Source organism: Dromaius novaehollandiae, unplaced genomic scaffold (assembly GCF_036370855.1).
Source record: "Dromaius novaehollandiae isolate bDroNov1 unplaced genomic scaffold, bDroNov1.hap1 HAP1_SCAFFOLD_56, whole genome shotgun sequence".
NCBI lineage: Eukaryota > Metazoa > Chordata > Aves > Casuariiformes > Dromaiidae > Dromaius > Dromaius novaehollandiae.
Window position 1 is genome coordinate 245,986 of NW_026991304.1, and position 26,183 is coordinate 272,168.

Sequence of the window (26,183 nt, forward strand, 5' to 3'; positions counted from 1 at the left end):
CAGCCTGGGTGTGAGGTGCAGGGTGGGCAGTGCAGCCACAGTGCTCCCAGCAGCCCCTCTGCAACTCCCGATGGCTGTGGAGGGAACTCACTGTTATTAGTGGGGCTGGGGTCTCTCGGGGGCTGCAGCCATCGGCACCATCTACTGGGACCCCCAGACCCAGGACAGGTGGTTGGTGCCCAGCACCACAGCTCAGTGTCCTCTCTCTTGTGTCACCATCCTCTCTCAGGAGCACTGCCGGGTGCGTCACTCCCTGCCCGGGTGTGGAGAGGAGTGGCTGGAGGTCTTCTGTGCTCACACTTGCTGATTCTGGCTCTGCAATGGTGTTGACCCACAGGTTCTCCCCTGGGTAATGTTATGTCTCCATACGCTACACTCTCCTCTGAGACTGTGTAGGGACCCACAGTGCATAGCTCTGCTTAGAGCTGGCTGCCATGACCTGCCTGCATGGGCCCAGGAGATCCCAGCAAGGCTGTGCTTGGAGGTGAGGCTGTGATTGTCCTCAGTCAAAGTTGGTGGGATGGTCCGGCTGGGGGCCAAGGGGAGGAAAGGACAAGAGACAACAAGAGAAGATGCAGCAAAAGAAATTTCAAATTAGTTTATGGGGGGGGGGGGGGGGCGGGGAGTAACCATGATAGTTGAGCAGCACTGGGGAAGGGGCCAGGAGATCTTTGAAATCTCTCCTGGAGATAGCACTCACCAACCTGATCTAACTGTAAAGCTAGCCCAGCTCAGAGCAGATTGTGATCCTGGACATCTTCAACAGTCTTTCCCAACCCAAATCCTCTAGGAGGAAGGGGCTGGAAGGAGGAGTCCTGGGCAGGGGACACTGCTGTGGGGTTGAGGCCTTGCTGGCATTTGTACTGCCTGGTCAGCCCTGTCCTCAGAGTCACACAGAGAGTGAGTTCACCCTCAAAAGGAGTCTCTGCTCCATAGGCAACAGGAGTCACACCAGTGCAGGGAGACTGCAGAGAAGTTCTCACGAACATGCCAGGCATTCAGCCCCTTCGACTGCTGAGGTGTCCCCAGACCAGGGCTGCAGGCTGCAGATCCCACCCCGCTGCCTGCAGACCTCCTGCCTGGGGCTGGAGGGTACCCAGCAGCAAGGCAGGCATGGCTGGGGGTCTGGTGCCATTGGGGTGGTGGTCTTTGGACTAGCCTCTGTCTGTAAGGGACTCAGGAACTTCTTTGTCTCCATGCTAGTGGCAAAGTGAGTGTCCCAGCTTGTTCCCTCTGGAGAGCTGAGGATTTAATTCTCTGGAGAAATAAAAAAAAAAAAAAAAAAATTTCCATGGGACTTATACTATGCTGTCTACTCTCTACTGTCTTCTCCTGCTCTATCACCCCAGAAGTCCTTTGGCAGGGGCATTTTTTTGGTTACTGACCCCGCTGTGAGCAGCAGGTTACACTACAGGCCTCCTGTGGCCCCTTCAGCCTGAATTATCCTAAAAGCCTGTGGCTTCAGGCCCCATTTCAAGCACAGAGCAAATGTTTCTGGGACAGGAGTCATTTGTGCTTTATGTGACCATCTAAAAGAAGGCAGGTGAACACCTCCTCCTCCCCATTGACTGTAAAGGCAGCCTGGGAGGCACTGCCTTGGCATATCTACATTACCCCAGAAATTCTTTGCATCCACCTTTAACCACATAAAAGTCCTGGATTGCTTCAGTGGTGGGGGCAGGGGGAGAGACGCAGGCTTTTCTGCAGTGTGAGTTGTCTACCTCTGTACTTGTGCCCCTGAGTAGATGGTGCCATCCTCCCCTTTCTTTTTTCTTGCCTGAAGATGCGCCTGCATGGGGAAGTGAATGTGGAGATTGGCTGTCACTGCAGTGAGCATGAGATGGTGGAGAGGTAAGAGGAAGAGCAGAATCACCGCCTTAGACTGCAAAAGAGGATTTCATCTTGTTCAGGATGATCCCTGTCAGGATCCCAGGGGTGACTCCCCTGGAGGGCAGAGGAGCCATGGAGCCCTCTTGGATCTTCAGGAACAATGTCCCCAAAGCACAGGAACACAGGAAAGTCTGCAGAAAAGTCCAGCAGGGCCTGGCCTGAGGCTGGCGTGGATGAAAAGGGACTTTGTGATTTTGGGCTTGAAAAGGCAGAAGGAAGTGCACGGAGGGTTGAAGGGGGAATGGGTTACCCAGGAAGAAGACACAGACATTGCTGGTGTTGGAAGGGATGGAATTAGGCAAGCCAAAGCTCAGCTGGAGCTGGAGCTGGAGCTAGCAAGAGATGGAGCGGTCAACCAGAAGGGTTTCTGTAAGGATGTTGGCAGTGCAAGGCAGTGAGCCAAGGAAAATGTGGTCTCCCTACTCAGCGGGGCAGGGGACGTAGTGACGACAGGTGAAAGGCTGAGGTGCTCATTGCCTCTTTTACCTTGTCTTTTACTGATATTGTCTACTGCCAAGGCCTCCCTGGCCCCTGCGTCCTTTGGCAGCGTCTGTGTTAGGAAAGCCTCACCCGTGGCAGAGGAAGACACAGCTGGGGAGGACTTTTGCCCAGTGGGCACACACAAGTCCATGGGACCAGATGGGAAACACCCCAGGGTGCAGGGAGAGGTGGCTGAAGTCACTGCAACGCTGCTCCCAATTGTCTATGAAATGTCAGGGTGATCAGGGAGGTTCCTGATGACTGGGAAAAGGCAGACATGGCAGCCATTTTCCAGAAAGGCAAGAGGGAGAACCTGGGGAATGACAGGCTGGTCATCTTCATCTCAGTCCCTGGGAAGGTGGTGGAGCAAATCCTCCTGGAAACAATCTGCAAGTATATGAAGGACAAGGACTGGAAGAGGCAGCATGGGTTGAGCAAGGGGAAAAGGAAACCATGCCTGACCAACCTGATTGCCTTCTACCACCAGGTTAATGGCTTTGTGCCCAAGGGGAAAGCAGGGGACTTTGGGAACCTTCTCTTTAGCAAGGCCTTTGACACAGTCCCTCATAGTTTCCTTATAGCCAAATTGCTGAGATCTGCCCTGCATCAGTGGACCATAGGGAAGGTCAAAGATTGGCTGGACCATCAGGCTGCAATGCTGTGCTCAGTGGTACATGTTCCAAGTGGCAGCTCATTACTAGTGGCATCCCTCAGTGATCAACATGTGGGGCAGGACTGTTTAACCTCTTTATTAATGGCCTGCACAATGGATGGAGCACAATCTCAGCACCTCTGTGGACAATGCATAACTGGGGGGAGTCCCTGGGCAACCTCATCTAGTTCCCTCTGCATTGACCAGGGGGCCTGGGATTAGAGGACATCCAGAGGTCTTGTCCACCCTAAGTGCTGTGATTCAGTGAACCATTCCCTGGAGAGCTCTGTAAAGAGAGAAGAGGCAGAGGAAGAAGAAAGGACAGAAAGGCAGAAGAGATCTGAAACATGTCCATTTAAATAAAGTAGTTCCTCAGAACAAAGTTTCTCCATTCAGAGTATTGGTGGCAAATGTATTTTGATGAATAATGTGTATATATGTATGTACACTTGCATAGACAGACTAATGACTCTCGTGCATGAATATGTTGCTGCTGATAAATAAGAAAGAAAAAAGAATATTTGACATTGGTAAAATATGTATGAAGTTTATGAACTATGAGGAAGGTTTGGAAATGAGGATTTCTTGTCAATTATTGCATTGAGTTATTTTCTGAGAAGATTTCAACTTATGACTAGAATCTACTTTTGGGGCTTGATTCATCTAGCTACATAGAGAGGCTACTGCTGCCTGAGATGCCCTGGTGTAGCTGTGTTCCCATGTGATGCTGAAAATTTTTGATCTGTCTCCTACGGGGCCTTAACTTGTGATTAGGAAAAGTATCTCAAAACAACTCAATTGAGACAACCTTTTTGCCTCCATAGACAAAAAAGGGAAGTCCGGACAACTGGATTAGACAGAAATATATGTGCTGACGGGGTCTGGCATGGGGTGAGATCAGCCTCCTCCCTGTGGTCCCCTAAAATGAAGTCACACTTCACTGACCATGCAGGGGAGTGTGGCGAGATGTTTTCCAGACTCCTTTAGAACACCACGGTAACGCAGCTATGCTGGCCATCCAAAAAACACAGAATTTTCTTGAAGCTGGTCCCCTTGCTTTTCTTATCAGTTGGGAGAGCCCAACACCACAGTGTGACTCTGTGCAAAGAGTGAGAGGTGGCACGGACAGCCATGGGCAGGGGGGTGGCTTTGGGGCCCCGGGCTCTGCGCGAGACACAAAAAATATCTTGTTTAATGGTGCAGGCCTGATTATAACAGAAATATATAGAAAAATGACATTAAAAATGAAACAAGAAGGAGATTAAGAAAGAGATTTAAAAGTCTTGTTAGATTTTCCAGCTTTTAAATTATTTCTGTTCTTCTTGTTCTTCTTGCTTTGCTTTGTTTTAGTATACTAGTCTTTTGGAGTGATTATGCATAACCTGTTTGTATGAAAGGAAAAAGATTTTCAGAGCTGTGGTGGGATGCAATCACCGGGTCATGGACATGTGGTGCCATTGCAGGTGCCCTGGTCCCCTCTGCCCAGACTCCTTCTGCAGCTCCGAGGGGCTCTGGTCTCCTGCAGGTCCCCTGTGAGAGCTGCCAGGCCCAGGCAGGTCCCTCAGAGACACCGGGGCTTCTCCAAGTGCCACTGGGTGCTTGTGGTTGGACACCTGAGCTCTGCCTGGAAAGGCGAAGAACTGTTTTCAACATTTCAAAAAAATAAGAACACACTTTGATCAGCTCAAATGATTGGCTAATGTTAATGCCAATGTTTTGCTATGATGAAAGAGTGGAAATCTTCAAGAAGGGTCTTAATCTTGAGAGAAGAAATATTGATCTGCCCATTAACTTGCCTTACCACTGCTCTGTCTGTTCTGCTGTGGGTTTAATCTCACTAATCTTTCACATATGTCCACAAGTCCTGATTAAATTGATCATTTCTAAAGGCATCTTTGCATCAGATGATCTGTGTGTATGCACTCTTCATAGTTTCTCAGTTTTCCTACTCCCCTTGCTCTTTATCATTCAGATGCCTCTTAAATCTCTAGTTTCTGCTCTGAGCTTCTGGGAGTCTGAAGCTTGCCTCGTCTTTCAGCAGTCTCATTACCTCTTTAGCCAGCTCCTTTGTTCTGCTTCTTGTCTATCCCTTCCTATCTATCTGTCAAAAACATTTCAAGGAAGGTTATGTCTTGTGGGCAGTGGAGCTCACTGGAGGCAGCTTGGACCTGGCATACAGTTGAGGAGTATCTTTTCTTAAACTGTTTCAAATTTTATTTTTGTTTGATTGCAATTAAGACAAATCCTTCTGTGCCTGTTTGCAGCTACTCCTCTAAGGAAAGCAGGTGGGAATTGGTGCACATGAGCTGTAACATTCAGCTACAGACTTGAGAGGAAAAAGATTAGATTTTAACCAGAGTGCTCTAAGTCCCCAGTGGCTGATGAGGGAACTGGCAGGGCTGGGGAGCTGGGGAGGAAGGTTGTCCATACATATCTGCTATCAAAAATACTGCTTTTCCTATATGTCCACACTTCATTTGGAGACCCCATTGGAGAATGTGGGTATCGCTTATTCTGAAAACTGAAGAATAAAGAAAGCTTCAGAAGCAGATATGTTTCATTTTCAGGTGCTCATTGAAAAATGCCTAATTTCAATACTCTCCTGAAAGCTTCCCAATTAGCTACACAAGACTTGAAGAACTGAAGAAAATTATGGAGAGAGTCATGGCTCCTTAGGGGTTTTTGCATTTTAATGACCCCTCGTCTGTATCTGGTGCTGAGCCCACGAACCGCAGAAGCTGAGAAGAGACTGAAGAAACCTCTCAAGAAGTTAAAGTCAGATGTAAATCCCGAAGTTTCTTGGAGTGTTAACAGGTCCCACTGAGGGCCATTACCAACAAAGTCTCCCCAGGGGCTGATTAGAGCAGAAAGTTGGAGGCCCTGATTGCAGGTAGGCAAAGGCAATGTGCAGGTAGCTCTGATGCCCAGTCAACTTTGATGTGTGTTATCAAGCAGAGCAGCCAGGCTCTGACAGCCAGCCCCTGGGTAGGGTGATCCTTTCCATCATGCATTGCTCAGGGCTTTTCCTGGGGAGGGGGGGGGGGCATTGTACGGGTGGGGGTGTGCAATGCCGAGTGCGGGGCAATGATACAGCTCCTCCTGGGCTCCCAAGGGACAAGGAGGCAGTAGGCCACAGAAAGTTTACTTCCACTGTCATAGGGAACCTGCATCCTTTCCCTGACATCAACAAGAGAAGATCGAGAGTGGGATGAATCACAGACACCTTCAGGGTGGAAGGGACCTCAGGAGGTCTCTAGCCCAGTCTCCTTGCTCACAGCAGGGTCAGCTCTGGGGTCAGACCAGGTGGCTCTGGACTTCACCCAGTCTGGTCTTGGAGACTTCCAAAGGAGGAGGCTGCACAGCCTCTCTGGGCAACCACGTCCAATGCTTGACCATCCTCATAGTGGAAAAGCTTTTCCTTATGTCTTGCACGAACATCACTTCTTTCAACTTATGCCCATTTTTTTTTTGTCTCTTGTCCTCCCACTGTGCACCCTAGTGAAGAGCCTGGCTCCATCTTCTGGATGACCTCCTCGTAGCCATTGGAAGGCTGCTATGAGGTCCCTCCAAAGCCATCTCTTCTGCAAGTTGAACAAGCCCCATTTCCTCACAGAACAAGTGCTCCAGCTCCTCAACTACTGTGAGGGCCCTTGGCTGATATGGCTCCCAGTTATCAACCTCTTTCTTTTCCTGGGAACCCAAACCTGAATGCAATATTCTCTACGTGGTCTAATGAATACTGACTAGAAGGCAATCATCATTCCCCTCGACTTCCTGGCTGTGCTCCTGCTCAGACAGATCACGATGCTTCTGGCCTTCTTTGCTGCCAGGCAATGCTGCTGGCTCATGTTTTGCCTCTGTCCCCCAGGACCCTCAGGTCCTTTTCCACAGAGCCGCTCCCCAGGCACTCAGGCCCCACCCTGTAACCCTGTGGGGTGTTGGTTTCTCCCAGGTGCAAGACCTGGCATTTGTCCTTGTTGAATCTCAGGAGGTTCCTGACAGCCCATTCCTCCTGCCTGTCTAGCTCCCTGTGAGTGGCAGCCCTCAAGCATATGGCTGCCCCCCCACCTCCAGTTTGGGGTCATCCACAAGCACAAGTGTTACCTCCTGCTTGTAACTAGTACAGATGATAAACAGGACAAGTTTCTGGAGATGCCCTGTGGTGCTCCACTTCTCCTTGGCCTTCAGGAAGAATACTACCCATCCACCACTGCCCTCTGAGCCTGACCATCCAAGAAGCTTTTCACTCATCCGATTGTCTACTCTTCTGCACGGTAACGTTCTAACATGCCTGCAAGAATATTGTGGGAGAGAGTGTCCAACACCTTGTTAAAGTCTAGGAAAAAGACATTTACTCTTCTCCATCCACAAATACCGTTATTTATTCATAGCAGGCAATCAGGTCGGCGAGGCACAATCTACCCTGGGTAAATCCATGCTACATGTTCCCAGGCACCTTCTTCTCCTTCATGTGCCCAGATCTGTGATCCGGGAGGATTTGCTGAATGACTCGCTCCTCAGCAAAGTGAGGCTAAACTGCTTGCAGCTCCCCAAGTTGCCCTTGTGGCCTTTTTTCAAGATGGATGCAACATTTGCCTTTCTCCAGTCATTGGGACTTCACCCCATCTCCACAACCTTGCAAAGATGGTAGCGAGTGGCCTTGCAGTGACAGCAGCCAGCTCTCACAGCATCCTCATATGCAGCCCATCCAACCCCTCTGACTGGTGTAGTTTGAGTTCTCACAAGGAATCCCTCACTAACCTCATCCACTGTTGACTGTTTTTCTCCTCTGGAGTCCTGACTCAAGGCACAACAGCCCAGAAGACCTTGTCTGTGGAAATGGAAGCTAACAAGGGCTTGAGTTCCTCAGACCTATCTGCATCTGCTGCTACAAGATTCCCTGTCCCATTTAGCAGAGAGGCCACATTTTCCTTTTTATTCTTCGATTCCTACTGGAGCAATAGCAGCTCATCTTCATGGCCTTGACATCCCCTGCAAGTGTCAATCCTAGGGGAGCTTTTATTTTCTTAACACCATGCCTACGACTCTGGACAACATTTCTAAATTCCTCCTTTGCTTCTCCCTTCTTCCCCTTGCTGTATGCTGCCTGATTACCCTGGAGCTAGGATGTGAGGTCCCTGTTTAGCCAAGTTGGTCTCCTAAGGTGTCTGCTAGTTCTAGCAAGTATCAGGATGGCCCGTCCTTGTGCTTGGCAGGTCTGTCCTTAAAGACCTGCTGGCTTTCCGCAGCTCCTGGGCCCTTGAAAGCTGCCTCCTCTGGGATTCCCCACCAGTCCCCTGAACAGCCCAGGAAGTCTGCTCCTCTGAAGTCCAGGGTCTGTACTCTGCTACTGTCCTTCCTCACTCCCACCAGGATTTGGAACTCCACATTTTCATGGTCACAGTAGGCAAGGCTGACACTGTCCTATCCATGATCAGTTCCTCATTTCCAACTTCCAGATGCAGGAAAGCATCACTCTTTTCTGGCTTGTGCATCTCCATCTGCTCATGCCTGTGCCCCATGCTGTATGCACTTGTGTATATTTGGGCTGCAGAGCCTCAGGTGTGGCACAGAGAACACACTGGTCATGATGAAACATGTTACCATGAGCCAAGGACACCATGTGTGCAATGACCCCACTTCTGAGCAGAGACATGCTGGCACAGATAGCAGGTGGCAATGTAGTGGTGAAAGGAGGTTCCCACTAAGAGAGCAAACCCTGCAGTGCCCAAGGCCAGGGAGAAACAGAGCTGGGCTGTGCTGAAATGGCAGGAGAGGGGTTTGCTGCCTGAACTGACTTTGTATCACCTTGGGGCCTATGACAGGGGTGAACCAATCTCCAGGAAGGGCAGGGTGTCACCGAAGAACTCCCTGGACCTGCATTTCCTGTGATCCAACCAACCTGTGGACATCACTAGCCCAGTCCATGTTCATATCATCTGAGGGGGTGAGAAGTTGTTCATGGAGAGAAAAGCTAGAAGGGTTTGAGAGTGCAGAGACTACAGTGGAGACCTTGGTGTGATGTGCCTCCCATCTATGCAACACTGTTGGATGTGCACACAATGGACTTTGCCTAAAGGCAATGGTGGGATTCAGTTGTTTGGGCACTGGTAGGAAACCTGGGAGGCTCTGGGGTGCTTTCCCAGCAACCATTCCAGAAGGACATGGTTTTCCTGTAGGTCCCATGCTGAATTTACTGGAGATGTGGTTGTGCTGGACACCCCAGGCATGGGACATGGCCCTGCCTATGGCCTGTCTTTATGTCACTGAATCTACTGTCTGCACTGAATTGCATTAGCTGTTTGCATTGTACAGATCTGCTTGTGCCTCAGCTTCCTAGTGAGTGGAGCTCTAGTTGCAGTAGGCATCTAGGGTCATTTCAGATGGCCAAGGCAATTCCCCACCTGGCCACCACCTCATGCTCTAGAAGGATGCAGGTATCATCTGCTCCGTCAGAACAAGCAGACTCTGGCACATGCTTTGGACCACCTCTGCCTCTTCAGCTGTCACCAGGTGTCTGTGTGTGTCCAGCTGACCCCCACCCTCCATCTCCAGTGATTCCAATGGGAGCTTAGACAAGGAGCTCCCATGCAGGCACCTTTGTTATGCTCACTTCAGTTTTGGCAAAGGGAGTCCCATCTCCTATGTGTTTTTTGTGGAGCTCACAGGAGGGATCTAAATCCCACTCCAGCCCTGGGCCTTCTAAACCACCCTGGGAAGCCCAAACTGACTCCTCTGAATCAACACCTGAACCATGGGGAAATGAACTCCCTTTTTGTCCCTGCCTAGGTTCCTGCCTAGTGAAGGGATAGGAATAGGGGCTTCTGGAATGGAATATTTCCACCTTTCATAGATAACCATCCTCTGATGAGACAAATTGCAATGCTGCAATCAGTCTGCCTTCAGTGCTTAGAGAGGGACCATCAGTCATTATTTTAGTTTATTACAATCAACATTTCCCAGGAGGAGGGAGCACAAGGGACAGACAAAGTCATGCCTTCAGCTGGGCCTCTGCTCCTGAGCGGGGCCAGGCTCCTGGGATGGAGGGAGCTCATGGCAACCTGGCAGCACTGCCCAGACACAGCTGTGTGCAGGAGCAGCTCCTCTGCCAAGAGCAGCAGGGCTGCGGGCACTGCCTGCTGCTGCTGACATGAGATGAGAGAAGGCAGCGAGAAGTGAAAGGCAGCGTGGAGGGAGAGGACATCTGAGAGCTCCTTGTGGGAGAAATCTTCACAGCGCTTGACACAGTAAGTCTCTGGCTACAGGGCAATGCTATGGAGGTTCCTGGAAAGGACTTCCAAACCCATCCAACCACACCATTGTTTTTTTAAAGATCACTCTCCCGGTTTCTCCACTGTAGAGGAGGGTGAGATGCTTTAGAGCAGAGATTCCCTGCCACACCATCGCAGGGACAGTGCATCCTGTTATCTTCTCGCAGGGATGCTGCAGGGTTGTGAAGCTGGGTTGTGCCCAGAGCTCTGCATGGGCTCTAATACAGAGCAGTGTCCCTGCGTCTCAGACTGCTGTGTGCCCGGGGCAGTGACTCTGCTGCCTGCAAGGGTCAGCACTCAGCCTGCCTGGGGAGCTCCCCACAGCACTGGCGGAGAAGCTCTGGGTGGGAGGAGAGACCCCCAGCAGGGCAGGTCCTGTCAAGAGGGAGCTGTGTGGGTCAGGACTGCTCCAAGCTCCAGCTCACTCCCAGGACATTTCTGGAGGAGACTTTCCAAAAGGAAGGTCAAAGCAGGGGATACACGAAAGGGAAGGAGCTCTCATGAGTGTGTGCTTTCAGTTTTATCCTCTTTGGGTGGGGTGAAATGGGAATGAATCTGTCAGGTTTAGACAGGGGACAGAGGCTCCAAAACAGTGACACTGAGAGAGGAGCATCTCTGGGAGGCACTCAGCAAATGCCTTCGTCCACCCCAAAGCCTACAGACAGAGCCAGCAGCACCTTTCCAGCCTCACCAAGGTTTGTCTCCCCTGCTCCGTAGCACCTGCAACCACGGAGGTGCCCTGGGCAGTGTCCTGCCCCCGGGAGGTTTCTGCAGGGCAGAGCTGAGCACCCAGCGGGTGGGATGGGGTCTGTGAGCACTGACAGGGGAGAGACGTGGGGACAGAGAAACAGCTGCCCGCAGGGACGGCTCCAGGCAGCGGAGTCATGGTCAAAGTGTGAGAGGGAACCACAAACTCCAGCACCTCCTCTCCTCTGCCAGCCAGCACAGCCCTCTGCTCTCAAGGCTGTGGGGTCCAGGGCAGGAGTCGTTTCCTCAGCAGCTGGACATGCAGGAGAGGAGACACTCCTGAGTGCCCCTCTGTGCCTGCCTGTCCCTGCCTCCCCGTGCACAAATGTCATGGTATTGCTCCGTGTTTCCCACGTGCCCAGGCTGCCCTTGTCCTTCCCCTTGGACTCTCTGGGCAGGGGGGTTTCTGATGCAGTTCAGACAACACTGACCCTGCAGGTCCTGCCATGCAGATGTGTCCTTGACAGTGAGGTGCCCAAGTGCCCCTCTAACCTGTGGGGCTCTGGGCAATGCAGTGTGGGGGGCTGGGAATGAGCCAACTCTCTCGTCAGGACACCCCGTCCTTAGGATGTTCAACCATTTCCCTGGGGTGTCTGGCTGGGTTGTAGCTGCCCTCCAGCAGGGCCCAGCTCTCCCATTGCAGCTGCGTGTTATCTAGGTGCCCCAGGGAGAAGCCACCTAGATACTGAGGCCACGGACATGCTGCTGGGAGGCTGGATGTGGGCAGCTGGAAGGAGTCTGATGTGTTTCTGGCTAGAAGGGGAGGGCTGAGACCTGCCTCACACACCCTCAGAAAGAGTGCTGATGGGCACTTTGGAAGTGGATTCCTCTGCTCTCTGTGGTGTCGTTTCTTTTTCGGGTGACACGAGTGCAACTGTCCTCCACCTCCGAGGTGGGAGCACAGGGCAGCTGGGAACAAGGCAGATGGACAGACCAGCTCTCCTCTCTCTGTGCTAAAGCTGGAGTGAATCCTTTTGCCTTTCCGGAATCACAGCTGGTCCCTCTGAGTGCAGCAGCAATGCTGAGGATTTTTACCTCTAAGAATTCTCCTCCGGTGTAAGAGGGTCAGCTAAAAAAAAACACAGTAAGCCTTAAACTACTCCTGAACACACATTATTTGGAACTGGGAGTGAAGATGCTGAAATCCCTTCAACGTTATGAGTGGATTAAATCTGAGTGGAACTGGGAATATAAATCTTACTCACTGCTGTTCCCATGTACGCAGTGCTGTAGGTCAGGGCTGACTCCTCTGAAGCCCATGGGCAGAGGCTCCTGCCCCTCACGGCAAACCCAGCCAGCACAAACCAGAGCTCAAGCCATGGAGCTCAAGGACGGTGCTGCTGAGATGGGGAAAGGTAATGTGTGTGTGCTTGGGAGGGTTATATGAGAAAGCTTTGCTCAGAGAAGTCTGTCCTAAATTGTCAATGTCTCTTCTTCCTCAGACAGTCCCCCTGTGCCCTAAAGGAGCGGATGTCCAACAGCAGCTCCTTCAGCGAGTTCCTTCTCCGGGCATTTGCGGACAGATGGGAGGTGCAGCTCTTGCACTTTTTGCTCTTCCTTGGTGTCTACCTGGCTGCCCTCGTGGGCAATGGTCTCATCATCACAGCCATAGCCTGTGACCACCACCTCCACACCTCCATGTACTTCTTCCTCCTCAGTCTCTCTGTTCTGGACCTAGGCACCATCTCCACCACTGTCCCCAAATCCATGGCCAATTCTCTGTGGGACACCAGGGCCATTTCCTACTCGGGATGTGCTGCCCAGGTCCTCCTGGTTGTGTTCTTGTTCACATTAGAGTATATTCTTCTTACTGTCATGGACTATGACTGCTTTGTTGCCATCTGCAGACCCCTGCACTATGGGACCCTCATGGGCAGCAGAGCTTGTGCCAAAATGGCAGCAGCTGCCTGGAGCACTGTTTTTCTCTATGCTCTCCTGCACACTGCTAACACATTTTCAATACCACTCTGCCAAGGCAATGCCCTGGGCCAGTTCTTCTGTGAAATCCCCCAGATCCTCAAGCTCTCCTGCTCAGATGCCTACCTCAGGGAAGTCAGGCTTCTTGTGGTTAGTGGCTGTTTAGCCTTTGTGTGTTTTGTTTTCATTGTGCTGTCCTACGTGCAGATTTTCATAGTCGTGCTGAGGGTCCCCTCCGAGCAGGGTCGGCACAAAGCCTTTTCCATGTGCCTCCTGCACCTGGCCATGGTCTCCTTGTTCATCAGCACTTGCATGTTTACCTATCTGAAGCCCCCCTCCATCTTCTCCCCAGCTGTGGATCTGATGGTGACTGTTCTGTATTCAATGGTGCCTCCAACAGTGAACCCGCTCATCTATAGCATGAGGAACAAGGAGCTCAAGGATGCACTGAGGAAAATGATTCAGCTGGTACAATGTCAGCACCAATAACCATTCCATATGCATCATCTCGTCATTCCTAGGGTATTTTTGTTCAAGGCTATGAATTGTTCATTTGTTTTTGTCTTACTTTTCTATATTATACTCATTTTGAAAGGAAAACAGTTGGGTTCTTCCTGCTTCTCCTCAGTAATTCCTCTCCTGAATTTGGCCCAGAGGCCATGTAGAAGCAGGAAACCAGGGTTCTCCTTTCATCAGCAGAGATGGGGGAACCTCAGAGCCTGCTAGTCTGAGCTCCCTCAGATGCCCCCAGGGCAATGGGGAGAGTTTCCCTTTGCAGTGTTTCTCTTGGCACTGTCACCACCCTTGGTGGGTGTCACCAGTGTGCGCAGGGGCACAGAGTCAGGCTCAGATGAGTACTGGCAGGGTGAGACCATAGGTCCCATGTCCATTAGGAGAGCTCAGATCCTCTGGCCACAGTCAGGGTGTGATCTCACACCCCTCTCCTGCAAGGGTGGCAGCCAGGTGTCACTGTGGGCTGGTCCCTTTCCTCTACAGAGCTCCAACACTCAAAGCAGAGCAGGAGTGAAAGGCAGGAGAGTCAGGCAACAGCTTGTGAGGACAGACCTTCCACTCCTCAGTACCTTCCCCTCTGCCACAGCAGGCATTTCCTTGCTGCAGCCTTTGTGTGGGGGCTGCAGCTTTGCTGGAGATACATCGGCACAGCAGTGAGACTTTCTTTTTTCAAGGTTTCTTCTCATTTCCACACTGTTCTGTTGTGCTGTCATGTGTGTATATGGCCCAGGAGTTCTCATAACCTGGTGGTGGTTGGGTTGTGTATCCATGTGCATGGGTCCTGTAAGTACAGGCAGGAGCAGGCAATGGGCACCCTTATGCCAGACCTGGCCTCCAGAAAAACATTTCTGTAATAAAAGAGCATCTCCCCTGTGACGTGCCTGAAGCCTGGCCTTTCTTCAGAAGAGGGAGTCAAAAATACGCCCAAGGGATTGCACCACACAAGGGCCTGTTCTTCTGCTTGTGAACTCCATGGGAGCCAGGAGATGAGCTCAGAGTCCCTGGGTGATCTGTTAGGGACTGAGGGCTGGATTCAGGGTTCATCTGTCAGTGACCAGTGGAGATGGGGAATGGTCTGTGAATTGCCTGCCCAGAGCTGTCCCACAGGTGACAGTGCTGATGAGAGATGCCCATCCTTCTGGAGGGGAATGTCCAGGAGATCCCCAAGAGAGCTCAGGGGATCTCCAGGGACAGCGTGTGCCTGGGGATGGGCAGTGAGTGGAGCCTCACAAAGTGAGGGATGGACCATGTTGCAGTAACCAGAAGGTAAAGCACTAAATCCAGGTATGCAGAGGGAAACGAGGGCTCTGCAATCCCTGGAGAGGCAGTGGGGACCCAGGAGTCCCAGGGAAGGGGCACTGGAGGTGATTCCTGCACCCTCAGTGAAACACCACAGGCTGGAGCTAGTGCCCACCCGAACACATCTCCTGCCATTGCAAATGCCCTGGAGTCACTCTGAGCACCATCCATGAGCACAGACAGGTGCCAGTAGTATCAGTGGTGGTGATCCCTGTCCCACTGGATCTGCTTCCCACCCCAGCCAGCATGGTCAGAGCTGAGTCAGGAGTCACCCCATGGCCCCACAGCCTGCTCACTCTGCAGAGCAGCACCACCAGCCAGGGACCCTGTGGAGAGCATAGGCAGGGGGTGCAGGAACAGCCAGGCCAGCATGAACACACTGACCTGGGGAAAGGCTCTCTGGGGAGCAGGGATGTCCCAGGAGAAAAGCAGGGCAGCATTCAGACATAGGAAATGAGAATGAGAAACAGGTTTCTCTGGTCACCAGCTTGGGGCAGGCTGCTCTGTCCCCGGGGCAGCAGGGGTTACCGGAGAAGCTGCAGGCAGACAGAGAGGGGGATCTGCTGGGCACAAGAGCAGTGGAGAGAGAGAGTGACCAGCCTCATTGCGAGGCCTCGTCCCCTGTGCCAGAGAGCCACTCCCTCTGTCCTTGGGCTGTGCCTGAGAAATGCAGTAGACATGGCTGTGCCTGGCCCTGAACCTCTTGGCTCCTGACCTGACCCTGTCCCCATCCTGCTCACCTGACTCCTCATCTTTACCTTGGACCTGCCTCCACACTACAGTCACAAAAGTCCTGGCAAGGGAAGATGGGACTGAGCAGATCCCAGAGAAGGTTGTAGTTACAAAAGGTGACCGTATATGCCCCAGCAGCAACCCTTGCCTGATAGCCAATTTAAAGGTGCAAGGAGAGCTTTGGATTCGGCCCCCCTACCCAGGTGACACTGCACAGAAGGTCTTAGCTGGATGAAAAAGTGAGTGCAGGCACTTCGGTCTGATTTTATGACGCATAGTTAGGAGAGCAGGCTTTTCTGTGTCAGAGGTCGAGTGTTTATGCACCATTTGTGACAGGATTCCTGCTATAAAGCACATGTTGTCAGGAGCAGCAAGAGCAGGGCTGCTCCAGGTGGAAAGCAGAGCCAGGAGCTGAGGGTGGTGGGAGGCAGGGCAGTGCCCCACCGACGTGGGATGCTGTTCCCCAGTGCCGGGAAAAAAAAAGAACAGAGCAGATTTGGGGATAGTAAGCAGGGTCAGACACAGTCCAGCGATCACCAGGCAAGACTGTAGGGCTCCAACCAGCGCTGCTTTGTGCGGCAGGTTGGACTGGACACCTCCAGAGGTCCCTTGCCACCAAAGCTCCTCTGCAACTCCATGAATTCTTGCTCCTCAAGCTCTGCTCTGGCATGGCTGGCAGGGGGATGAGAGCTCCTAGAGCAGAGCAGAATGAGCCTGACTGGGAGAGCATCAGGGAAAGATCCGAAGGTCCCTGGCTCAGCCCAGGGCTTTGGAAAACTCCCTCATGCATCCTGAGAGGCTCCATCTGCCTCTTCCACCCTGCCCTGTGCTCCCCTGCCCTCAGCCAAAGCAGAGTCCAGCATTGCCTGGGGACTCTCTTCCCCATGGGGAGAAGAGGAAGGGCCTTCGCCAGCCCCACACTGCCTTTCCCACCCCCAGCCTTTGCAGCTGCATGTGCCTGGCTCTGCCTGCCCACTTGCCTTCACCACAGTCCCAGTGCTCCTGCCTTCGACCTGGCATCCACTCCGAACCTGGAGCCTGGCCACCCACAAAGGCATCGCCTGTCGAGTGTCCCAGCCATGCAGCTGAGGGCAGGGGTCTTTGCCCCAGTTTCCCTGCTCCTCCCCATGCTTTGGGCACCATTCATGCATGGGAGCTGCCTGCTGGCATTTTGCCTCTCCCAGGCCCTTTCCAGCACAGCCCCTCCCCAGCTCTTCCTACCTCCCCTGCCCTCTCCCCAGCCCTCTCCCCAGCAGAGCAGCCCAGGCTGGGGTGGCCCCACAGCAGTGCCTGTGGCAGGGGGCTGCAGAGCTCTGGGCACTCACCCCACAGCCCCAGCCCCTCTGCAGGCCACAGCAGCTGCTGGGAGGCAGAGAGGGGTGTCAGCCTCCCCATCAGCCCCACACCTGGGGGCCAGCAATGGCACAAGGAAATGGAGGCCAGGCACTCCATGTCTCCACTGCTCTCATGACCAGAGATCCTTAACCCTGGCTGCCTGCAGCCCTCCGGCAGCCCCTCTCCCCAGGACAGCACTCACTGCCCACTCCAGGCACACTCTGGCCCTGGAGATCCCTTGAGCTCCCTGGCTGGCTCCATATCCCCTTCCAGAATGATGGGCATCTGTCACCAGCCCTGTAATATGTGCGACAGTCCCCGGCAGAGACCTCTTGACCACTCACCCTCTCCAGGGGCACTGGGCACCCACAGGTGGCAGCTCCATCCAGCCCTCATGCCCTAACACATCACTCCATGAGCTGATACCCCGTAGCCTGTGCAAAACCCAGGCATGGCAACAGGGCCTTCTTGGGTGCAGTTCCCCGAGCACATTCTTGGCTCCAGATGGGAAGAAGAGCCCAGCTTTCAGTCACTGTATTGAGCAAATCCTCTTTTATTACAGAGAAGCAAATTGGGAGGCCAGCTCTAGCGCATAGTGAGGGCAGATTCACAGAAGGCCTCTCAGTCAGACAGACGGGGTATGTGTCTCTGGAGAACTGGGATGCATTTAAACATTGGTGCACAAACATGAGTATCACAGAACACTCAAAACCCAAGAGTTGCCTGAGATAAATTGGAAATGATTTGTGAAGAGAGATGGGCAGCTTATTGCTGCTGAACTAGTACCAGTTGAATCAGTTTCCTCAGTGCCTCCTTGAGCTCCTTGTTCCTCATGCTGTAGAAGAGGGGGTTCACTGCTGGAGGCACCACCGAGTACAGAACAGACACCACCAGGTCCACAGCTGGGGAGAAGATGGAGGGGGGCTTCAGGTAGGCAAACAGGTCAGTGCTGACAAACAGTGAGACCACGGCCAGGTGCGGGAGGCACATGGAAAAGGCTTTGTGCCGGCCCTGCTCAGAGGGGATCCTCAGCACAGCACTGAAGATCTGCACGTAGGACACCACAATGAAAATGAAACACCCAAAGCCTAAACGGTCAGTGACCACAATAAGCCCAAGTTCCCTGAGGTAGGAGTCTGAGCAGGAGAGCTTGAGGATCTGGGGGATTTCACAGAAGAACTGGCCCAGGGCATTGCCTTGGCAGAGTGGTATTGAAAATGTGTTAGCAGTGTGCAGGAGAGCATAGAGAAAAACAGTGCTCCAGGCAGCTGCTGCCATTTTGGCACAGGCTCTGCTGCCCATGAGGGTCCCATAGTGCAGGGGTCTGCAGATGACAACAAAGCGGTCATATGCCATGACTGTGAGAAGAAAATACTCTGCTGATATAAAGAAGACAAAGAAAAAGACCTGGGTAGCACATCCTGAGTAGGAAATGGCCCTGGTGTCCCACAGGGAATTGGCCATGGATTTGGGGACAGTGGTGGAGATGGAGCCGAGGTCCAGGAGGGAGAGGTTGAGGAGGAAGAAGTACATGGAGGTGTGGAGGCGGTGGTCACAGGCTACGGCTGTGATGATGAGGCCGTTGGCCAGGAGGGCAGCCAGGTAGATGCCCAGGAAGAGTGAGAAGTGCAAGAGCTGCAGCTCCCACGTGTCTGCAAATGCCAGGAGGAGGAACTCGTTGAAGGAGCTGCTGTTGGACATTTGGTCCCACTGGGCTTTGGGGATTGTCTAAGGAGGAAAAGACATTGACAAGTTAGGGGAGACTTTCCAAGGAAAAAGAAAAAAATCTCATTGTTGGCAGTTCTCTCTCATTCCCTGCTCATCTCTGCTGCCTGGCACTGTCCCTGCTGGCAGCTCTTTCTCTGTCCCAGCACTTTTTCCCTGTCCGTGCTCCCAGACCCCATCCCACCCTCTCTGTGTGCTCAGTTCTGCCCTACAGAAACCGCCCAGGACGGGGCACTGGGCACAGGTATCTCTGTTCTCACAGGTCCTAAGGAGCAGCTCAGAAAAACTCTTATAAGGCAATAAAGGTGCTGCCAGTGCTGTCTGTAGGCTGAGCTGGGGTTGAAGGGGTTTGCTGAAGTTTCTCACAGACCTATTGATCTCTGAGAGTGAAGGTTTTGGAGTCCACGTTGCTTGCCAAACCAGAAGGCTCTGTCCTTTCTTCTCCCTGCCAAAATTAGAATGTATTTTTTCTAGTTTTAGTAGTACTAAGGAGCTTTTACTAGAAGGAAAGCTCCTTCCCTTTCAATTAGCCTTTTTTTGACCTTCCTCTGAAAAGACCCTTCAGACATAACCTGTGCCTGAGCTCGAGCTGGTGGCACCCCTGACCCATGCATCACTTTCTCGACAGGAGAATGAACCTGTCCTGCCACAGGTCACTGAATTCATGACTCAATATATCAGCTATAGGATGGACTGGGTTCAGAAGACCCCTCCAGGAACCTCAGTACCATTGCCCTGCAGCCAGACGCTTACCGTGTCAGGGGCTGTGAAGATTTCTCCAACAATGAGCTCTCCTCTGTCCTCCCACTCCTCACTGCCTTTCACTTCTCTTTGTCTTGTTTCGTCTCATGTCAGCAGCAGCAGGCAGTGCCCGCAGCCCAGCTGCTCCTTGCAGAGGAGCTGCTCCTGCAAACAGCTGTCTCTGGGCAGTGCTGCCAGGTTGCCATGAGCTCCCTCTGTCCCAGGAGCCTGGCCCCACTCAGGAGCAGAGGCCCAGCTGAAGGCCTGAATGTCTCTGTCCCTTGTGATCCCTCCTCCTGGGAAATGTTCACTGAGGTAGACTAAAATAATCACCTATTGTCCTTTGCTAAAGAGTGGAGAAAGACGGATTCCGACATTGCAATTTATTTCATCAGAGGGTGACTATCTATGATAGGTGGTAACATCCAACTCTGGAAGTCCCTATTCCCATCTCATAACTAGGCAGGAGACCTAGACGGAGGCAAGAAGGGAGCTCATGGACACAGGGTTCAGGTTTTCATTCAGATGAGTCAATTTGGACATCTCATGCCAGTTTAGAAGCCCCTGGGATGGAGTGGGAATCAGATCCTTCCCATGAACTCCACAAACACACACGAGGTGGGATTCCGTTACCAAGCCAAAGTGTGCACAACAGTGGTGTCTGCATGGGAGCTCCTTGTCTAACCACCCATTGGAATCACTGGAGATGGAGGGTAGGAGTCAGTTGTTCACACACAAACACCTGGTGACAGCTGAAGAGACAGAGGTGGTCCCAGTCCTGTGCCAGTGTCTGCTTGCTCTGATGGAGTGACTATGAGACTCACATCCTTCTGGTGCATCAGGTGGAAACCAGGTGGGGGATCTTCTTGGGCGTCTCAAATGACCCTGGATGCCTACGACAACTAAAGCTCATCTCACTAGGAAGCTGAGACATCTGAAGATCCCAATGTTAAAAACAGCTATTGTGGTTCAGTGCAGACACTTGATTTAATGACACGGAAAGAGGCCTACAGGGCCATTTCAGATGCTTGGGGTGTCCAGGAGAACCACATGTTCCTACTAGATACAGCATGGGACCTACAGGAAAACTACGCCCCTTCAGAGTGGTTGCTGGGCCAGTGTCCCAGGGCATCTCAGGTTTCCTGCCTGTGCCCAAACAAATGAATCCCACCACTGTCTTTAGACAGTCTGCACTGTCTGCATCCAAGCATGCTTCATAAATGGGAAAGGCACATCACAGCAAGGTCTCTGCTCTTGACTCTACACTTTCAAACCCTTCTAGTTCTCCTCCCCCTCAATGTCCTCTCACCCCCCAATACATGATAAGAACAGGGACTGGGCTAATGGTGTCCTCAGGGTGGCTGGATCACAAGCTGCCCAGGCCCAGGGCCTTCTTCAGTTGCACCCTGCCCTGCCTGGAGATTGGTTCACCTCTGTCACAGACCCCAAGGTGCTGCAGAGGCAGCTCAGGCAGCAAACCCCTCTCCTGCACAGCCCAGCTCTGTTTCTCCCTGGCCTTGGGCCCTGCAGGGTTTGCTTTCTTCGTGGCAACCTCCTTTCACCATTACACTGCCACCTGCTATCCATGCCAGCATGTCACCACTTGCAATCAAAGCCTTCGCATACATGAGGTCCTTGGTAACATGCTTCCTGTGACAAATCTTTGGTCGGTGCCACAGCTGAGATGCTGAAGCCAACACATATGCAAACACATGCAGCCTGGGGTGCAGGCAGGAGCAACTGGAGATGCACAAGCTGTCGCAGGAGTGCCACATGGTTGGAAGAGCTGAGATGTGGTGGGATCACTCCCATGATGGAGTCCTTCAATGGCAGGGTGCAAGTTCTTCACGAGAGACCACCAGGGAACATCAGGAGGGGCATGTCCTATGTGCAAAGGGGCATCTTGGATGTATGGAGCTCTTCTATGGGACAAACCAAGGGAAGCAGCTCTGAAGGGCTGAGGAGCTCGGGAAAGCCAGCAGGTCATTAAGGACAGCACCCGTCAAGCACAAGAATGCTCCAAACGAACAGTTTGTAAAATCTGTAGACATCTCTGGACCCAGCGTGGCTAAACAGGGAACTCCCATGTGAGCTCTAGGGCAATAAGGCAGCCTGTGGAAAAGGGAAGAAGGCAGAGGCTGCAAAGGAGGAGTTAGGAAATATTGTCCAGCAAAGTAGGGATGGTGTTAAGGAAGCCAAAGCTCTCCTGGAACAGAGACACTTGTAGGGGATGTGAAGGACGGGAAGAAGAGCTGCTAATGCTGCAGTAGCAGTAAAAGAATAAACAAGGACAATGTGGGCTCACTCCTGAATGAGGCAGGGATTCTAGTAAAGGTGGATGAAGATAGCTCTGAGGAAGTCAAGTCCTTCTGGCTTCCATCTTCACCAACAAGGTCTCCTGAGATTTTGTGCCTTGAGTCAGGAGTCCCGAGAAGAAAACCAACCCACAGTGCCCAAGTCTCTAGAAGTCAACCCCTACAAGTCTATGGGATTGGATGGCTGGCATCCATGGACATGGACAAAACTGGATGCTATGACAGCAAGGCTGCTCTCTATCATCTTGGAACGGTTGTGGAGATCAGGGGAGGTCCCAATGAGCAGAAGAAGGAATGTGTTGTGACTGTCTCCAAAAAAGGCCACAAGGACAAAACAGGGAGCTGCAGGCCGTTCAGCCTCACTCTGATGAGGAGTGTGTCATGGAGCCAGTCCTCTTCAATCACATTTCTGAGCACATGAAGAAGGTGCCTAGCAACAGCCAGCATGGATTTCCTGAAGGTAGATCATTCCTGACCTACCTGATTGCCTGCTGTGATAAAAGACCTGCACTTGTGGAGGAGAGGAGAGGCGTGGATGTCCAGTAGACACCCAGATGGGCAAAAAGCTGGCTGGATGATGAGCTCAGAGGGTTTTCATGAAGGGGTCATGCTTTACTGGGAAGTCAGGTAAAGGTGGGGTATGCAGGGGTAAACCCTGCATCCTGTCCTGTTTGAAAGACTCATCAGCAAGGCAGAACACCACGTGCGTCAGGACAGGCAGAGACCTGACCGGCAGAGGAGTGACCCTGGGGAGAAGGGCCTGCACATTACAAGTGATGCCATATGAGCCGGTAGTGCATGCTCACCACAAATGAGGCCAGCTGCATACAGGAGTGCATTAGGAAGAGCTTCAGAGGAGGTCTGCCAAGATGGGTTTGGGGGCTGAAGCACACGGTGTATATGGAGAGGCTGAGGGACCTGGGCTGCTTTAGCCTGCTGAAGTGGAGGCTAAAGCCAATACTGTAGTCGCCTGTTACTGCCTGTGACAGGGTGTTTTCAGAAATGATGGAGCCTGTTTTGGTAGTGGGTAGCAGCATGAGAAGGGGGAAGAGCCACAAACTGCCTCCTGAGAGGTTCAGACTGCCCTTCAGGTAACAAGAATGTCACTCGTAGGGTAGTGCTGTGGTGTAACAGGACACCCAGAGGGACTCCGTTATCAGCCCCTGGCTTTATGTTTCAAGGAGCAGCCAGCAAGGACACAGGGACATCAGTATAGGTGGGGAGATCCTGCAGTGAGAGCGAGGTGGGGAAGCAGGTTGGGTGTCTACAGGCTTCAGGGAAACAGGAGGTGCAGCTTTGTGACAGGCTAGGACAGTTTGTGGTGGAGGTGACTGAGGGCAATGCCAAAGCTGAAAGCCTCCAAAAGAACTGAGGTCTTTGTCCTCTTGGCTATGGCTAGTGTCTCTGCCACCGAGGCCTACGAGAAGATGATGTTTCCTTACAGCACTGTGACCTTGCAACCTCCTTACCCTCGGGGAGTCTAAGAGTTGCTGTACTGTTGTCCTGTATGAGGCATTGCGCATCCCCTGCCCAACACTGGCCCCAGGAAGAGCCCTGAGCAACACGTGAGGGAAAGCATCACCCTACCCAGAGGCTGACTAGGGTCTTGGCCATTCTTCTTGATAACACACATCAAGGTGGACTTGGCATCAGAGCTACCTGCACATTGCCTTTGCCTACCTGCAATCAGGGTCTCCAACTTCCTGCTCTAATCAGCCCCTGGGGAGGCTTTCTTGGTAATGGCCCTCAGTGAGACCCATTAATGCTCCAAGAAACTTTGGGATTTGCTTCTGACTTCAACTCCTTGAGAGGTTTGTTCAGTCTCCTCTCAGCATCTGAGGTTCATGGGCTCAGCACCAAACACCCTCGAGGGGTCATTAAAATGTAAAAACCCCTAAGGAGCCATGCCTCTTTCCATAATTTTCTTCAGTTCTTCAGTTCTTGTGTGGCTAATTGGAGAGGTTTCAGGAGTGTATGTACAAAAGGAAGATTTCACTGAGCATCAGAAAAAAAAAAAAAAAGTATTTCTGATTAAAAGATTTTTCCCTTATTTTTCAGCTTTCAAACTAGAGTGGTATCCACATTCTCCAACTGATACTGATCCAGAGTGTCTCCTAATGAAGTCTGGACATGTAGGAAAAGCTGTATTCCTGATAGGAGACATGTATGGACAACCTTCCTCCCCAGCTCCCCAGCCCTGCCATTTCACTCATCAGCCACTGGGGACCTAGATCACTTGTTAAAACCTAACCTTTTTTCACTCAAGGCTGTACCTGAACGTTACAGCTCATGTACATCAATCCCCGCCTGCTTTCCTTAGAGAATTAGCTGCAAACAGACACAGAAGGATTTATCTTAATTGTGATCAGACAAAAATGAACATGATCCAGTGTCACAAGAAATAAAATACACTCAACTGTGTCCAGTGAGGTCCACAGTCTACAAGGAATAACCTTCCTTGAAATGTTCTTCACAAATAGATAGGAAAGGCTGCTTAGACACACAGTGAAGGAGTTTCTAGTCAATGGAGAGAAATAAGTTGTCTCAACTGAGGTGTTTTGAGATACTTTTCCTAACGACAAGCTAAGGTCCCGGAGGAGCTGCCTCCAAAATCTCCAGCACAACGTGGGAACACAACAGCTATCCCAGGGCATCTCAGGCAGCAGCAGCCTATGTGGTCAAATGCATCAAGCCCCAAAAGGAGATTCTAGTCATAAGCTGAAATCTTCTCCAAAAATAACTCAATGTGGTAATTGACAAAAAAAATCCTCTTTTCAGAAACTTCAAACATTTTTACCATTGCTGAATATTTTTTTTCTTTCTTAATAATTGGCAGCACCATCTTTACGCACTACAGTAACCACGGCTATGAAGCATGGCAGGGACCAGGGTCTCAGGCACATTTGTTCTTTTCTGGTGTATCATCTCTACCTTAAGCACCGCAGACCGAGAAACCTTGCTGAGGACTTTGAAAAACAAAGAGCCTGCTTTGGTGCCTCGAGGAAGGCTGTATCCTCTCCCCATATGGTCCTACATCCTGCTTCTACAAAAAGAGCAACTCACAGTAGAAAGCAGTTTTGGGGCTCACCAAAGCATGTCAGCCTGTGGCCACGCTTTGTGCTCTTTCATTCCACGTGACTTTGATCCTGTCTTTCAAAAATGCCAAACCCCAAAGCAACCCTCACACCCCAGCTTCCTGCACACGTCTGCCCAGTGCAGAGACCTGTCAGTGCCGGGATGCAGAAGTGACCTCTCCAGGGCCCCCTTTTTAGATATATCACAGCCTTTGGCAACATCTGGAGATGTTCCTGAAGAATTTATCAGCAAGTTTTTGGAAAATACTTGGGGTGAAGGGAGGTGAGGTGAGGGGAAATCTGTCTGCTCTCTCCCTGGCTCTGCCATCTCCATGGCGGTGAGCTACTGAGCCCCCTGATGACACAAGCTAAGGTCACAGTGGGATGTGCTGCATCACAGGGAGGTCTCCATGGTGCCGCAGCAGTGCCCTCACTTCCCTGTGAGGCCCAGGAGCTGCTGGGCACTGCTCACACACTGCTCTCCTCTTCCCTTTGGAGCTGCTCAGTGGCAAGGTGGGGGGACAGGAGGCACTGGGCTGCCTTGGGGCCCCTCGCTGAAAGGCAGAAGAGCAGCTTGAAGAGGAGTTTTGGGGGACGAGATGCAAAGAGCATCCTTTTTCCCTGGATGGACAGAAGCGCTGAGGGCAAGGCAAAAGCAAGTGGCAGGAAGGGCAAGGCAAGAGCAGCTGGGGAATCTTCTTGGGCGTCTCAAATGACCCTGGATGCCTACGACAACTAAAGCTCATCTCACTAGGAAGCTGAGACATCTGAAGATCCCAATGTTAAAAACAGCTATTGTGGTTCAGTGCAGACACTTGATTTAATGACATGGAAAGAGGCCTACAGGGCCATTTCAGATGCTTGGGGTGTCCAGGAGAACCACATGTTCCTACTAGATACAGCATGGGACCTACAGGAAAACTACGTCCCTTCAGAGTGGTTGCTGGGCCAGTGTCCCAGGGCATCTCAGGTTTCCTGCCTGTGCCCAAACAAATGAATCCCACCACTGTCTTTAGACAGTCTGCACTGTCTGCATCCAAGCATGCTTCATAAATGGGAAAGGCACATCACAGCAAGGTCTCTGCTCTAGTTGCTACACTCTCCAATCCTTCTAGCTCTCCTCCCCTTCAATGTCCTCTCACCCCCCAATAGGATAAGAACAGGGACTGGGCTAATGGTGTCCTCAGGGTGGCTGGATCATAAGCTGCCCAGGCCCAGGGCCTTCTTCAGTTGCACCCTGCCCTGCCTGGAGATTGGTTCACCTCTGTCACAGACCCCAAGGTGCTGCAGAGGCAGCTCAGGCAGCCAACCCCTCTCCTGCCATTCCTGCACAGCCCAGCTCTGTTTCTCCCTGGCCTTGGGCCCTGCAGGGTTTGCTTTCTTTGTGGCAACCTCCTTTCACCATTACACTGCCACCTGCTATCCATGCCAGCATGTCACCACTTGCAATCAAAGCCTTTGCATACATGAGGTCCTTGGTAACATGCTTCCT

At 52.0% G+C, this 26,183-nt stretch overlaps 1 protein-coding gene across 1 annotated transcript; it reads left to right on the forward strand.

Annotated features, from left to right (window-relative positions):
- Positions 1 to 12,510: 12,510 nt before the first annotated feature.
- LOC135325733 (olfactory receptor 14C36-like) lies at positions 12,511 to 13,446 on the forward strand. The gene has a single exon (XM_064503734.1). The coding sequence runs from the start codon at positions 12,511 to 12,513 to the stop codon at positions 13,444 to 13,446; it is 936 nt and encodes a 311-aa protein (XP_064359804.1).
- The last annotated feature ends 12,737 nt before the right edge of the window (positions 13,447 to 26,183 follow it).